The sequence below is a fragment of the Cannabis sativa genome, chromosome 1 (assembly GCF_029168945.1).
Source record: "Cannabis sativa cultivar Pink pepper isolate KNU-18-1 chromosome 1, ASM2916894v1, whole genome shotgun sequence".
In the NCBI taxonomy this organism is placed as follows: Eukaryota; Viridiplantae; Streptophyta; class Magnoliopsida; order Rosales; family Cannabaceae; genus Cannabis; species Cannabis sativa.
In genome coordinates, this window is record NC_083601.1 from 40,017,943 (window position 1) to 40,033,516 (window position 15,574).

Consider the following 15,574-nt stretch of genomic DNA (forward strand, 5'->3'; position numbering starts at 1 on the left):
ATAGTGGAAATAACAATCAAGATTCTCTACAATATAACTTACTGGTAATCTTAAGGACGTAATAAAATATTGATTTACGTGAATCAATACAACCAGTGAAGTACATTAGAATCTAATTGGTTAACTATATTTCCAGATGGTCAATTCATCTTAACAAAATATGTATGAATATAATTTTTAGTATTTTAAAGATACCTCATCACTTTGTATGAAAAATAAAGTGGTCTTAACTTTAGTTATTCTGATACTACTTAACGATCCTGAAACAAATGTAATGCAAAGTCTTATTCAGACTCTTAGGCATACATTAGGCTTCTAAAATAGAAGCAAATGAATGTTCTTAATTTATTCTCACTCCACATCATTTTTCAGATGCTAGTTCGAGTTATATTTATCACACTTAAAGATAAAAGTTATATCAGATGAATAATACATAATTTTATTTAATCAGAGATGCTGTGGCTACTCTCTAATTAATTAAAATTATATATATTATTTATATTCCTTATCTCAAAATAATAATTTGAGATATGAATTATTTCAACTTATATAGAAAACTTTTATCATCATTTGCAAGTAACATATTGTCTACGTATAAAACAAATATTACTCCCACTAACCTTCTGGTATATAATTATTTCCATAATTCTCTTTTCAAACCTAAAGGAAAAGATGATATAATACCAATTTGTGAGATGTTTGTTTTGATCTATAGGTAGACACTTTAAGCTTGCATATGTTCACCACTATTAGAGGAAAATCTTTATGGCAGTCTATATACCTTCTCCTCTAGTTCACTATTTGGAATTGATTAATGAATTAAAACAAGCAACAAATGCCAAGGTCTATAATAGAATCTTTTATAAAAACAATTGAGAATGTAAATCTCCTTTGTTATTGATTCTTAGTTCAAAATGAACTTCTTAGCAATGAATATTCTTTTATATCTTTATGTTTCTCAATGTTGCCTAATGAATATTATTGGTGAAAAAACCTATCCTTAATTAATGTTCTCCACCCCATTAGACAACTTTACTAAAGATAAACTTTATTGCTATTTAAGATATTCATTTCTTCATTCATGGCATATTGTACTACAACTTCAATTCTTTATCATTCTATAATTTAATTTGTGTCTCAAATTAATATTGTAGTTGAACTCTTATTGTACAAAATGTAATCACTAGAAAACATTGATCTTACTGTTCTAATAAGTCATCTTAAGGATGGACCAACAAACTCTTAAAAGAGCAAATGGTTCAATAACATGTTATTTTAGAAATTGTAAGCAATTACTAAATAACACAACTTATTAGAATTTTACCAATGACTTGTATATTATTAATGATTAGTTATGAATTCTCAATAACCATTAATCTTAAGGGATGTTGTGAATCATAATTAATCTAACACTTGAGGTGGAAGTTTGAGAAAATATGAATGATCTTTCTCGGAAACTAGGTTCCTAGATTGATCACTCCCACTGATCAAGTCAATTCTTAATTCCACAATTCTAGTGTTGTGAGATGGATAATAAAATATGTAACCCTTAAACCTTATAGCTTTTCAAATGAAATATGCTCATTTATGGTTTAGGGCCCAGATTTTTTCTTTGACAATTGTACTCTAACTATATATGGGTATTTATAAAATGTGTACATGTCATCAAGTCAGTTTTCAACCTTATCACAACTCAAAATATATTTGAGAAACATCTTTGGTTAGAACACGATTCGATATGTACACCCCATTGTTGAGTATCAATAGACAAAGATTTAGGAAAGATTGGAGTTTGCTATGTAGGCTCCACCCCATGTCCAAAAAATGCTTAGTTTCTTAAATCTGTTACACACTATAATTTGGGTGTACCAAGCATATGTATCGGGCAATGAACCCATGCTTTTAAATAAACTTTACAAATACACTGGGAGTTTATCCATACTCACGAATTTTGATGTAGTATTCTCCATTTTATATTTGATCTCACTATCTTAATATGCAAAATGCACCATTTCTCTACTTAAGATTTAAATGTCTTTGAAACATATAAATCCATACTTTTGTAGAAAAATTATTTATGTGAGTAATCGTTAAAAAAGAGATGCAAAATTTGAGTCCATGTCTTCAAAATTAATTGACTTGTATGATTTCTAATATGATAGAATTCTAGTATGCACCGATTTTGACTTGTTGGAATACATATTCTTGATGAAATTCACACAAGTTCTAAATAAAGTTAGTAAAATCAAGTGTAATGAAGATCCCCACCATTTACTAACATTTATTCTATTTATGGAGATATGTTCCATAATTTTTGGTGCTATAATGTAGAAGAATTCTTATTAATAACACATTTCTTATTGTCAGATTGAACTTGCATATCTTTATGAGTGACATCATTTGTAGTAAAGACCTCTAAATGTGTCTAAATCAAGTTTCAATAGAATCTTGGAACATAAAGATCTTTGCCAATTTTAAAACAAAGTCACTACTATATTGCTTGTTCCTTAAACTTCTAAATGTGAGAAGTTATCTTGTCTGTGGATAAGATTTGCTCACGATTATCTTGACTTTCTTAGGTTTATTTGTAAACCTTGTAAGAAATTATGAATGTGGAATAACAATCTAAAATAATCCACTATGTGTTAATAATCACATTAACTATATTAGAATGAATTCATACACAATGAATTAAAATTTATTGGTGATAATAAAGTGTGATTTATTTTTCTTAATTATACAGTAAAAACTGTATATGCTAGATGAAATTATCAGAATAAATTTTGAAAATTTCTACTGTTATGGAAGAAATTTTCTACTAGTATGGAAGAAATTTATGAATAGTGATGTAATAAAATTACATATATAGTTTTGAGGTTTAAATGAATCATGTTTTTACCAATGAATAAACATGCTTAAATATGAAATCTTATTAAACAAAAATTGCCTGTGGGCTAAATTTTTAATTTAATAAGATTAGATTTAGATGTAGATTATGATAGATTTACACAATTTATGAAAAACTTAAAGTTTAATATTTCTATCTTAATGAAAGGTATGAAACACTTAATTATTTATAAATGTTTCAAAATTTTATACTTGATGATAAAATTATTAAATTAAATCTACATAATTTCCTGTGGAAAAAATTAAGAGAATTTAATTTAACATATTAATCATGTGAATATAATAAAATCCCTGTAGGGTAAGATTATTATGTTCACATAATTCATGTCCATTATGTGATCTTAATCCACTTAATATATATAATTTTATATAATTAAGGATGCTGTGGCTACTCCCTAATTATTTAAAATTATGTGGTTCACTAGACACCAAAGTATAAACTGAAGATTAAAATTTTACTAAATCCAAAATTGCCCGTGGGCTAAATTTTAAATTTAATAAAATTAGATGAACTTTATGATAGATTTAATTAAACAATTAGTTTTGGAAAATGAAGGTTTATTATCTATCTTTAATTAAATTTGTGATAACACTATTAAATTAAATCCCTATAACTCCCTGTGGGGTAAATTAAGAGAATTTAATTTAACATATTATCCTAATTAATTATACAAATATAATAAAATCCCTGTGGGGTAAAATTATTATACCTATATAATTAATTACAAGTTATGTCCATTAAGGTGAATTTTAATTAATATATAATTTTATACAAATAAGGATGCTGTGGCTACTCCCTAATTATATAAAATTATATTTTCACTTTGACATTAGGTATTGGGCTCTACCTAAAAGTAATTTCGTTATTAACATAGTAGACAATCACTGAGATTAATGCTCCTAGTGTGGTCGTCCGAAGATCATTAAAAACCGTTCTAGATATGAGCATTTGTCCCAAATTCATGTTTTCTTATGTCAAACCACAAAATTACTTACATTTTATTCATTTTAGGAAGTTTTATGAATATTTTATGAAGTTTTATGAAACTTAATGTGCTATATAAAATATTCAACCTATCTTAATGTTTGAATATTTCTAAATATATCTAGCACTATAAAAGGAATTTATGTATAGCATTTAAATCATACAAATCTAAATTAATTGCATTAAACATAAATTTGCCAAATAAATACAAATTAATACAATTATTGTATGATAATAAATTAAATGCTTAATTCCATAATATATAATTAATTATGCATTTATGACCATATAATATCTTAAATATTTATACTAATAATTAATTTGTATAAATAAGGTAATTATACAAATTAGTACAATTAATTATATGGAATGAATTAAATGCAAAATTAAAGACTATACTTTATGGCAGATTTTTCAAATTTTATTAATTTAAACAATAAATTACATAAATTTGGTAATAAATAATTAAATGCACAATTATACAAATTGCACAATTATTACATGCCTAAATAAATCATGTAATTAATTACCATATTAAAACAAATTTCCATTTTCAGTTTATACTAAATAACATATTAATTCTAAATATATGTATTAAATTAAAAATGGAAATTAATGAATGTAATTTATTGACTAAATTAACAATAGGAGAATAATTTATATTTCCAAATAAATAAAAAATATATATAAAAAAAATCGAAATTTTTTCCCCTTTTTTTTTTGAAAAATACACTGCCATAAACGACATGATAAAATTTCTTTAAACTTCCAAAAATCATGAAATCAATTCCAAATGAATCTAAATGCAAAAATTAAGACATTCATATAGATTTTATGCATCGAAAATACATAAAACAAAGACTTTAAAAATCACCAAAATTTTCTGAAAAATAATTTTGAGATTTCTTTGTTTTTTCAAAGTGGATTTTCATGCTTAGAACAATCTATATTAATATATGAATGTATTAATACATATACAATATATATACATATATATATACAGAAAAATAAAAATACTGTATGTATATATATAAACATGAAATGTATATATGTATATATTTGTATATAGCATTTAGATATATAAATAATATATATATACAATATATATACGTAATGAAATGAAGAAAATATATATATATGTATATGAATATATATATATGAACTGAATGAATAAACAAGTATATATGTATGAAAATATATATGTATATATATAATTGGGATTGAATGAATATGAATATATAAATATATACACAAACGAAAATAAATATATATATCAACACTGAATTAAATATATATATATATAAACACTGAATTAAATATATATATATAAACACTGTATATACGAGTATATATATATATGAAACTCAAACTAAAATCAAGGCAGAGATAAAAACCGCTCTGATACCAACTGTTAGACAATTTATATGTATAAACTGAAATATATGTATGTGTATATAACACGGAATTAAATCAAACATATATACACTATGAATAAGGATCGAAATACCTCCAGCCATTGATTCTTGAGCTTCAAATCCACATAAGCTTTGATCTGCAAAGGAAACTGGTTGATGTGGGTAATCGGGCTTCCTCGCTCTCTCAACTCTCTTTAGATGGAATTTGCTGTTATGAACAGAATGAGTGAGGAGCTCGGGGACCGAGACCCTATATTTATAGGTGAGATACTCCATCGATGCTCGTGCCACATTAATTGTCGAATATTTTGACAATTAATTCGGGAAATCAAATCGGGTAATGAATATAGAAATCGACCATATATAGAATATTACGTAATTGATTAAATAGGATTGATGAATATAAAATATTCATTTATCAGAATCAATAATATTATTTTATTTCCTTAATTAGAAATATTCTAATACAGCATTGCTTACGGCAAAGGCAAATGGTTGTTTTGGTTCTGAAAGTGGCACTGGTTCACTCTCCTGCTGCAATGATGCGACCACACTTGACATGGTGGGCCTATCTTCTGGATCTTCCTGGACACATAAAAGCCCAATACGTATGCATTTTAAAATCTCTTGTTTTGTGCTTGATTCTATCACCAAAGGATCCACAAACTCCAGTTCTTTTCCTTCCTCCCATAATCTCCATGCCTGTCATGAATTGAACAAACAAGACAATTGTCACTTTTATAAAATTGTAGAAAACATAAAAGTACACCAAGAAAGAGAGAAAACAAATAATCATGATTAAGAAAATATACATATGAAAGGATTGTTTGAGCATGTTCTGTTAGGTATCCGCTATTCTTTTTCCCGCTGATTATCTCAAGCAGGATTACACCAAAGCTAAAAACATCAGTTTTTACAGAGAACATTCCTCCCATTGCATACTCTGGAGCCATGTACCCACTGTCACAAGAATTAAAGTTACTATTATGTTGATCTTGCAGTTTTTGGTACCAAAATTTGGGCTTATGACTCAAAAGAGAGGAAGTCATGACATGAAAAAAGGCACACATACTATGTTCCAGCAACTCTTTTTGTGTTAGCTGTGTTTTGATTTTCGTAAAATATCCTTGTCATTCCAAAGTCTGATATTTTGGCAACCATGTCTTGGTCCAAAAGTACATTGCTGGGCTTGAGATCCCTGTGAATAACTTTATGCCTGGAATCTTCATGAAGATAAAGAAGTCCCTTTGCAATTCCACTTATGATATTGTAGTAAGTCTCCCAATTGAGCAGGGATCGTCTTTCCAAATCTGAAAATCAGGTATGCAAACAAATTATCATAGAATTCGAATTGAATGTTGTCATTATTTTTACATTTCTTGCTGAATAAACCAACCAAAGATGAAAAAGTCAAGGCTTCTGTTAGGCATAAACTCGTATAAAAGCAACTTCTCATCTTCCTCTATTCCCCATCCTACTAGTCTCACTAGGTTCCGGTGTTGAAGTTTGGCTATAAGCATAACCTTATTTTTAAACTCTTCTAAGCCCTGCCACGATTTCCTTGAAAGTCTTTTCACTGCTACTTCTTTCCCATTTGGCAATCCTCCCTGAAAAAGTTACAAAATCAGAAGCCAGAATTTGAGCAAATCAGAGTTAGAGCCAAAATACACACACAGAGATGACCTTGTAAACAGTGCCAAAACCACCTTGTCCAAGCTTATTGGAATCAGCAAAGTCGTCCGTAGCTACCCTTATAGTAGCTAAATCAAAGAAAGGCAGTTCTTCAGAAGTGACAAGGTTACCTTCTTCAGTAATAGTGACCGTTCTGGGCATAGTTAGGTCTTGTAACAGAGCACGTTCGCTTCTGTCATCTACTTAGACAAAAAATACTAATCAGTCATCTTGGCTATATTAGAATGGTAAACAAATTAGATCCTTTTACCTCTTTCTCTTCCTTTTCTTAGCCGAAAATAAACAGCCCAGTATCCACTGACAACGGCAAGTAGCAAACTCAATGAGCAGGTAACCAGCACAATCTTCCAAATCTTCCATCTATTCCCTGTTTCTCAGTGGAATAACTTCCTTAAACCCCAAGTTATAATAATCAAGTTTTAAAATTATTTTGCTTTTCAGTGATCTAGGGACTGGCTTTAAGGCCATTTAAAGGGTAAACAGTAGCAAATATCCATATTCAGTTTGATTTAATACACACGTGTAGCTAGACCTTCTTATCTAAGATACACAACACAAGAAAATAGTACTACTAGTAGTACTAATTTGGATCCAAACACCTTAACATGACACGAATTTAGTCAATAAATACTTGATAATTCACCCCAAAAAAATAAATACACTAGACACAAATTAACATGCATAATCAATTAAAAAAATATGTGATAAAAATGAAATAAATATATACATAATAAACTAACTCGAATTATTTTCAAGTAAAGTAATCGTTACATTTGTTACATCAATTTTCGTAATAATTATTTCATTAAAAAAGTCTTAATTAAATAGACAAGTTGTAAATTATACCATTTTAGAATTGCTGTTGAAATGTTTACCTGTTGAAGATGGATAAATTAACAAAGGGCTCAAGGTGTCATTGTAGAAATGGTCCATCCCAAACCTTACATAACAGTTCCTACTCAAAACAATTCCACCTCGGCGAAATGAACAGCAAGCGTTAAGGTCTCCCAAGGCAGCAGCCAAACAGCTACTACATGATCTTGGAGGCATGTCCAAAGTACACTGTAGCATACCATAAACAGTTTCCTCTCTTGAAAATTCAATTTTCCCAGTAGCAAACATGTTCTTAGAAGGAGTAAACGCAACCTCATCTGAGAGATTCTTCATCATATGCATCATAACTTTACTAAAACGAGTCCGGTCCACCGAAACGTTCTTGTCCTGCTCATTGCTCTTGGGGAACTTCCCTGTATAGACTTGCATAGTAGAAAAGAACATCTGGAAAGAGTAGCGAACTTGACAAAGTTCATACCATATAATTGCATCTATACTCTTGCAGTTTCTGAAAATGTCTTGGCTTGCATCCTCCACGCATTTTCCACAGACGGTGGAGTTAACATCTCCTCTACAAAGGGATTGTCCGTAAACTTTATCAGAGCTATTATTTCCAATAGATGTATAGAAGTAGCCTGGGAGAGATCCATTAAGGGTTGTGTTTGAAGATAAGTGATCAAGAAGAGTCTTAAGGTTGGTTTCGAATTGGCTGTTGGGAGTGTAGTTTCCTTGGTCGGGTGAACAAAAGGTGTAAAGAGGGTGTGCATTAGAAAATGTAGAGATAATTAAAACTAGTATAATAGTGGATATCATTTGCTCAATGTCTCAAGCTTGTTACTTCCTCAAATTCTAAAGGAGCCGCCAGATGTAGAAGACTATATACTAAGGTCGATCGGTTTGATATTGTTTTCAAAATTATGCTTTAAAAGATGGAAACCAATCAATAACAGTTTCTATAGTTTTATTGAAAGAAAAAAGGTTTAGTTAATGTTTTCTAAAAATAAAGCTTTTTGACTAAAAAAAGTTAAGTAAAGAAAATAATAAATATATAGATTTATAAAAAAACAAAATTTTTAATTGTATATAATAATTAATAAGATAAACTAATTTAATTAAAAACAACTTTTTGTTGTTCTTAAATTATTTTATTTTTACCATTGTTTTTAAAAAAGTTGTTTTCTAAATAATACCGATAAGAATAATTATGTTTGAAAACAATTTTTAGTTATGGTGTTAATTAAAAAACCCTATCACCAAATATTTTAGCGTTTACAATTCCATACTAGCTGATTTTTCAACTTTGGAAATTAACAACTAGGTATTATGTACAATAGGTTATTTCGTAGAAATGGGCAGCAAAGTCATTAAAATACTATGAAAAAAATATTAGAATATATTAGTAGTATCTAGCATTTTATATCGTTATCACAGTAGTGTCTTTTAATAATTTTCTAATTTGATTTAAAAGTTATTATTAAATATTGTTAATTAATTATAAAATGTTACCGATAAATATGATATTTTATAGCAATGTCCAAATACTAATCGTCATTTGACTTTACTATATTTTTGTTTGTATATTACACGAATGATCCAATTAAGTCCAGATTTATGAATCATTAAATGAAAGGGTTAGTTGAACTACGTTTGATTTTATTTTATAAAAGATTACAAGTTTTTGCAAATAACGTCCTTATCATTTTCACATTTATTGATTCAATATGCACTGTTGATTATAAACTTATAAAGACCTTGATTTGGTAGTATTTGAATGAGTGGAATAATTTAAGTCCATTTTGATAAATACTCTCATTTGGTAGTATTTGAAGAAGAGGAATATTTTGAATAGTATGATTTGAAAAATAAATGGTCCTAGCTAATGTCATAAATTAAACCCTTAACTTTCCGTCACGAAGGATGAAAAAAAAAAGATAATATAGGAATTAAGATTCACGGTTAAAAATTAATATTTTATACTCTGTTAAATATATTAAAATTTGACACATCAACTAATTTAATTTATATTAAATATGTTAACTATTTTTATTGACTTTATTAGAGGTTTAATTTTTTTATAAATAAAAAATTAATTGATGTGTCAAATTTTAATTGGTTTAACACAGTATAAAATAGGGTTAATTTCAAAAATGCACAAAAATAACAAAAATACAGTTTTACGGAATTTTAAACATTTTTACGATTTTTTTTTAATTTTATTTACATAAAATACGGTCTTTTTATGTTGAAATTTTGTTCATTTGTTGTTAATTTTTTGTTATATGTATGTTATTTTTTGTTGTTTTTTGTTGTTACTTTGATGTTATTTTGATGTTACTTTTATGTTGTTTTCTTATTGATTTTATGTTGTTTTCGTGTTATTTTTTGGAAAACTGTAAAAATGTAAAAAAAAATATTCTTTGAACGCAAAAATGTAAATATTTTACAAAAAATAGTGCCTTATGTAATTATTCCTATAAAATACCACTTTTTAACAGGAAATCTTAATTTTGATTGTTAATACTAGAGTACCTAATTATTTGTGAAAAATAGACTATTTAATTCTATTTTCCTTATTTTTTTTTAAAGAAAGTAACCTTTTAATAAGAAAGTTTCTTTTTCATCATTAATACTACTTTATTAAGTGATATGACTATTAGGGTTGGCTATCCTATCTATAGTATGCAAACTACTAAACATTCAAAAAAACTTGCTTTTACAATAGATGGTATGATCACGGACTTATAGTGAGGCTGTGAACAAGGTAATCGAAGTATTTGCTTGAAGACTTGAGACCGCCTTTGCCTTCCAAAATCAAGGGGTGGCCTTGGTTTTCAAAAAACTCTTGAAATGAATCAAGCGTTGCTTGCCAAGTAGGGATGGGCTCTCCTCAATGAAGAGCAATCTATGTGTTGTAAAGTACTAAATGCTAAGTATCTAAGAGGAAAGCCATTCTTGGAGTACTCTTTTAAAAGTTCGCACTCTTGGTTTTGGAAGAATGTGGTGAAATCTAAAGAAATCTTGAAAAAATGTGCTTGTAAAATGATTTCTGATAGGAAAGAGACCAATATCTGGACAGACCTGCAGATTCTACATGGCAAGGGGTTCTACCCTAAGGCCTTTACTCCCAACCCTTGGGGTGACCAAGGTTGCAAAGCTTCTTCTAGACAGCGGGGATTGGGACATTCCTAAACTCCGAACCGTCTTTGATTCAGAAACTATTTGTAACATCATTAAAGGGGGAAGACCTAGTGGCCTTGGTAAAGATAAGTGAGTTTAAACGAAAGAGTCAAATGGTAAATTCACTATAAAGTCTGCTTATCTGATCCACGCTTTAGAGAGATCCCCATATTGTGTTGTTGCCGCGGCACTGTGGAACAAACTCTAGAACTCAAACATTTTGGAGAGGCATAAAGTACTCTGGTGATGCATTCTTTCTGATGCCCTGCCTATTCGTGTCCTTCTAGCTCAGAGAATGAGTATTGAGGAGATCTCTTGCTCTCAAGTACCTGATGGTGCAATGGTACTGGACACACGAAGAAAAAAACAGAAGGAAAGGAAAAAAATTATTTTATTTTTGAATTCTTTTATCAATTATTTTACTGATTTTAATTTTTGATTTTTTTTTTGTAATATTTAAATAATTAATATTTTATTGATCAATAAAAATTTATAATGTGTACGGACATTCCCATTAACACTTATTAGACCAAAATAAAATTAAAGTTTACTACCAAAACTTTGGTACAGGGTCGTGCTAAATTTGGTCAATACAACCAGGATATGATCTTTTGCAAGACAGATAAGGATTGAGAAAGCCATTTCGCCAACCATTGGTTATGTCGTTATGACTCAAGAGAGAAGGTCAGTAAGTTTGACTTTTAACATTCCTGTACCAATGAATAATAGGCTTTGACTTTGTGAATAACTGGGTCAATAGAATTGATTATTAAAATAGAATGGTTCATGAACCAGCGGAACCAATTTACTAGCTAACCATGCATTTTTCTTAAAGTGTTCGTTCTTAATTCTTAATTTTAGGCAGTCTTTAATAACATTATTATTATTAAATTAAAAAATATAAGATTCCAGTATATCTTATTTTAAAATATTAAAAATTGGACCTCAATACATATAATTTAATATAATAGCTTTTAGAGAATACTATTAACTAATCGTAACGCGATATGTCGAGAAAGTACTACACATCACTTATCCTTAATAAGAATCCTCAATACATAACAAGCCACAAGGTACTAGCTCCAAGTAACAATCTAAAACATTGATATTATATTGTTATAATTGTGTAGTTAATTAAGTACAGAGTTTGTATTAGTAATAGTAGTTGTCACCGGGGCATGACACTTGAAACGGTGACACTATTAATGGAGCAAGAGTCAACTATGAATCTCCCCATGGGGAAGGCAGGTGGTTTTGGTTGGCAAAGAGCTGTGGATTCCCCGTTCAACATTACGACAACAGAGGACATAGTTGGCCTCTCATGTGCATCTTTCTGAACGCACATCAATCCTATTTGGAGATATCTCACGAATTCATCTTGGTCACATGAATCAATCACCAATGGATCCACCAGCTCCAACGCTTGTCCTCCTTGACATAGCTGCCACGTCTAATATCATACCATTTCAATCATATCATTCGGAAATACAATATAATAATGTTGCTTAAGAATATATATGAAACACAAACAAACATAGAAACAGTCTCACGTATGAAAGAAGGCAAGGAGCGAGTTTCGTAAGATAAAAGCATGCGTTCCTTTTCCCGGTGATGATTTCAATCAACAACACTCCAAAGCTGAAAACGTCAGACTTGATAGAGTATAACCCCTCCATGGCATATTCTGGTGCCATATATCCACTAATTAATCAAAATTACAGAAATTAATTAATGATTTAGGAACTCAATTAAAATGTTTTGAAACTCATGGCTTAATTTAATTAAGAGCACAATGGCTTACTAAGTCCCAACTATTGTGGCAGTATTAGCTTGACTTTCAGTTCCTGCAAAAATCCTCGCCATTCCAAAGTCGGAAATCTTGGGATTCATATTTAAATCAAGTAATATGTTACTGGCTTTCAGGTCTCTGTGGATGATTCGAAGCCTAGAGTCCTCGTGAAGATAGAGAATTCCTCTTGCTATTCCGTTTATAATCTTAATCCGTGTGCTCCAATCTAGGTGTGCACGTTTTCTTGAATCTAACCATCACAAGTTTGAAAAAACTGCACTTTAGCTGTAATATAACATGATGATACTAGAACCTGAAGTAGAGGATATATAGTTCAGAGAAAGAATGTATATACAAATAATTCCTAAAAGCTATTTTCTATATGAATAGTAATATGACAGGTGTTAGGCACCAATGATACCATTTAGGATTTCTCTTATTTTATTACCTAATAGAATGGTGTCTAAGCTTTTGTTTGGCAAGTATTCATACACAAGCAGCTTTTCCTCTCCATCTACACAGAAACCCAAAAGCTTGACAAGATTTTTATGTTGAAGTTTCATTATTAGTAGAACTTCATTAGTGAACTCTTCTGAACCTTGCTCAGATAATATAGAGAGCCTCTTCACTGCCACTTTCTTTCCATCTCTTAGTACCCCCTGAAAACAACCATGCATTTTTTGTTGTTGTATAATCTAATTAATTAGATATTTGACTTCCTTTTCAGATTGAACAAAAAGAAGAAGAAAATAAAAATATTGTACTAATATTAATTACCTGGTAAACAGGGCCAAAACCACCTTCTCCTAACTTGTTTGAATCAGAAAAGTTGTTAGTTGCAGCAAGTATAGATGCCAAACCAATATATGGAAACTCCTGATCATCTCCATGGATGTTCTTACTAGAAATTTGTCGAGGATTTTCATTATTCCCTGAATAAGGAATCAAACTGTAGATTAAGTAGAGAAAAAAATAAAGAAAAAGACAAGGCAATTATGTCAACAAAATCTTCATTACTCTTTTTATGTCTTCTGTTAAGTGCATAACAGCAGGCATATGAACCAAGAACAACTATCACAAAACATGATATAGCAACAGCTACCAGTGCAAGTTTCCATCTTTTTCTTCCAATATCTGCACTTGAAATCAATTAATTAGGTGATGAATATATAGATTTTAATATTATTTGTGATGAATAGATATATACAAACCTTCCTTATTCTTATCATTAGCCATAGAAGCACTTGATTCACCCATATAAAACGCGTATAACTCATATCTCAAGTAGCAGCTTCGACTAAGAAGTCTAGCTCCAATTGAGTAATAATAAACATCCAAAATCTCTTCTGTGGCACTTCCAAGGCAATCCTTACAGTCATCTGGGGACAAGTCTCTAGAGCATTGCACTAATGCGTATACAGTCTTATCCATATAGGAAACTTCTCCAGTTGCATACGAAAATGAATCGTGATTATAAGCAGCCGTCTGAGTCAGATTAAGCAACGTTTTAGTCATAAACGATTTAAACTCTTCTGGCTGTGAAATATTTTGCAAGTTACGTAGTGGAATGTTACCAGTGTCGTCACTCAATTTTCCGAAGAAGTTGTCGTTGGAGTAGCGCAACTGGCATAACTCCTCCCACACCACGGCTTCTTTTGAGTTGTGGTGACAGAGGGTAAGAACATCTTGTGCTGCTGTGGCTATGCAATCGTGACAGAGTTGGTCATTGACATAGTTCAGGCACATGTAAACACCATAGACTTTGTCTGCATCTTTTTCTCCCATTATGGATGTGTGGAACTTGAGAGTAGAAGCATTGAAAGGGAATGTGGCGAGTAGATTTTGGAGGTTATTCTGAAACAGACTATTGTCTGTGTAATTACTGGTGGTGTTAGAGCAACGTGTATAAGGAGGGTCAGCAAAACAGAGATTGGAAAGAAGTGTCAAAAGAAAATAAAGCAACAGCAATCCATAGTCCATAACTGCCTTCTGATGATTGCTGAGAAAAACGAGATCAACTTTATTATAGCTAAATATTTCTTCTACCGTATGTGTTAAAGGTACGTGTATGCATCTATTTAATTTTTAAATATTGGAAAATTCTTAGATACATTTAAGATAACACTGTAGTAAATATATATCCACTTATTATAAACTATTTTATATATATGACGACACAAATATATTTTGTCAGACTTAAGATTTAAATAAGAGCATTAATTGCTATAAGGTACTAACGACTAACGACTGTGATTAGTTAAAAATATATCATTATCTAAAGAAAGCCGGAAATTGAGAACGAAATGAAAAAACAAGTCATCAAAGCCTTTTCTCCCAGTCCCCCAAAAAAAAAAGTCATCAAAGCCTTTTCTGGTCCAAAACCATTTATTGAAGAACAAGTGGACAATTGGTTTTCGTAGAAAGTGCTTCTGCTTCCATTTTCAAAGTCAAGTCTTAAGCCTAACTTTTACAGAGTAATTCATTGGCTCTCGAATCAACTACCAAGGGTGCCTTCTGTTTTCTCTTCATCCTTTTTCTATTTTCGAAGTAACCCTGTGTCCATTTCAAAATAAATACATAAAGGAAAATTAGATTTGAGTGAAAATCTAATATAATCTAGTGGTGGACTCATAATTTAATATATTTGTTTTTAGAAGAATAATATAACATATTAAAAGAAAATTTATATAAATTTATATTATTATAACATCAAAGTAAATTGTGATACTACAATTTTTTTAATCTAATTTTATTTTAATATTTTTGTTTAATTTT

The 15,574-nt window shown here is 29.8% G+C and overlaps 1 protein-coding gene across 1 annotated transcript; it reads right to left on the reverse strand.

The window, feature by feature from the left end:
- Nucleotides 1-5,757: 5,757 nt before the first annotated feature.
- LOC115707474 (uncharacterized) lies at nt 5,758-14,931 on the reverse strand. The gene is made up of 14 exons (XM_061109733.1): nt 14,011-14,931; nt 13,817-13,933; nt 13,577-13,731; nt 13,248-13,458; nt 12,812-13,049; nt 12,561-12,711; nt 12,181-12,460; nt 7,875-8,657; nt 7,250-7,366; nt 6,991-7,178; nt 6,704-6,914; nt 6,380-6,617; nt 6,120-6,267; nt 5,758-6,009 (listed from the first exon to the last, which is right to left on the reverse strand). Exons 1-14 carry the CDS (start codon nt 14,777-14,779, stop codon nt 5,758-5,760), a joined length of 3,858 nt encoding a protein of 1,285 aa, XP_060965716.1. The 5' UTR covers nt 14,780-14,931.
- Nucleotides 14,932-15,574: the final 643 nt, after the last annotated feature.

What these genes read in the sequence shown, in the direction of transcription:
- LOC115707474 (XM_061109733.1), bottom strand. Translation starts at nt 14,779, where the DNA reads ATGGACTATGGATTGCTGTTGCTTTATTTTCTTTTGACACTTCTTTCC. An exon ending in CTTAGACACCATTCTATTAG is followed by an intron (nt 13,050 to 13,247) that starts GTAATAAAATAA and finishes TGTGATGGTTAG; the next exon opens with ATTCAAGAAAACGTGCACAC. An exon ending in CTCCTTGCCTTCTTTCATAC is followed by an intron (nt 12,461 to 12,560) that starts GTGAGACTGTTT and finishes GTATGATATTAG; the next exon opens with ACGTGGCAGCTATGTCAAGG.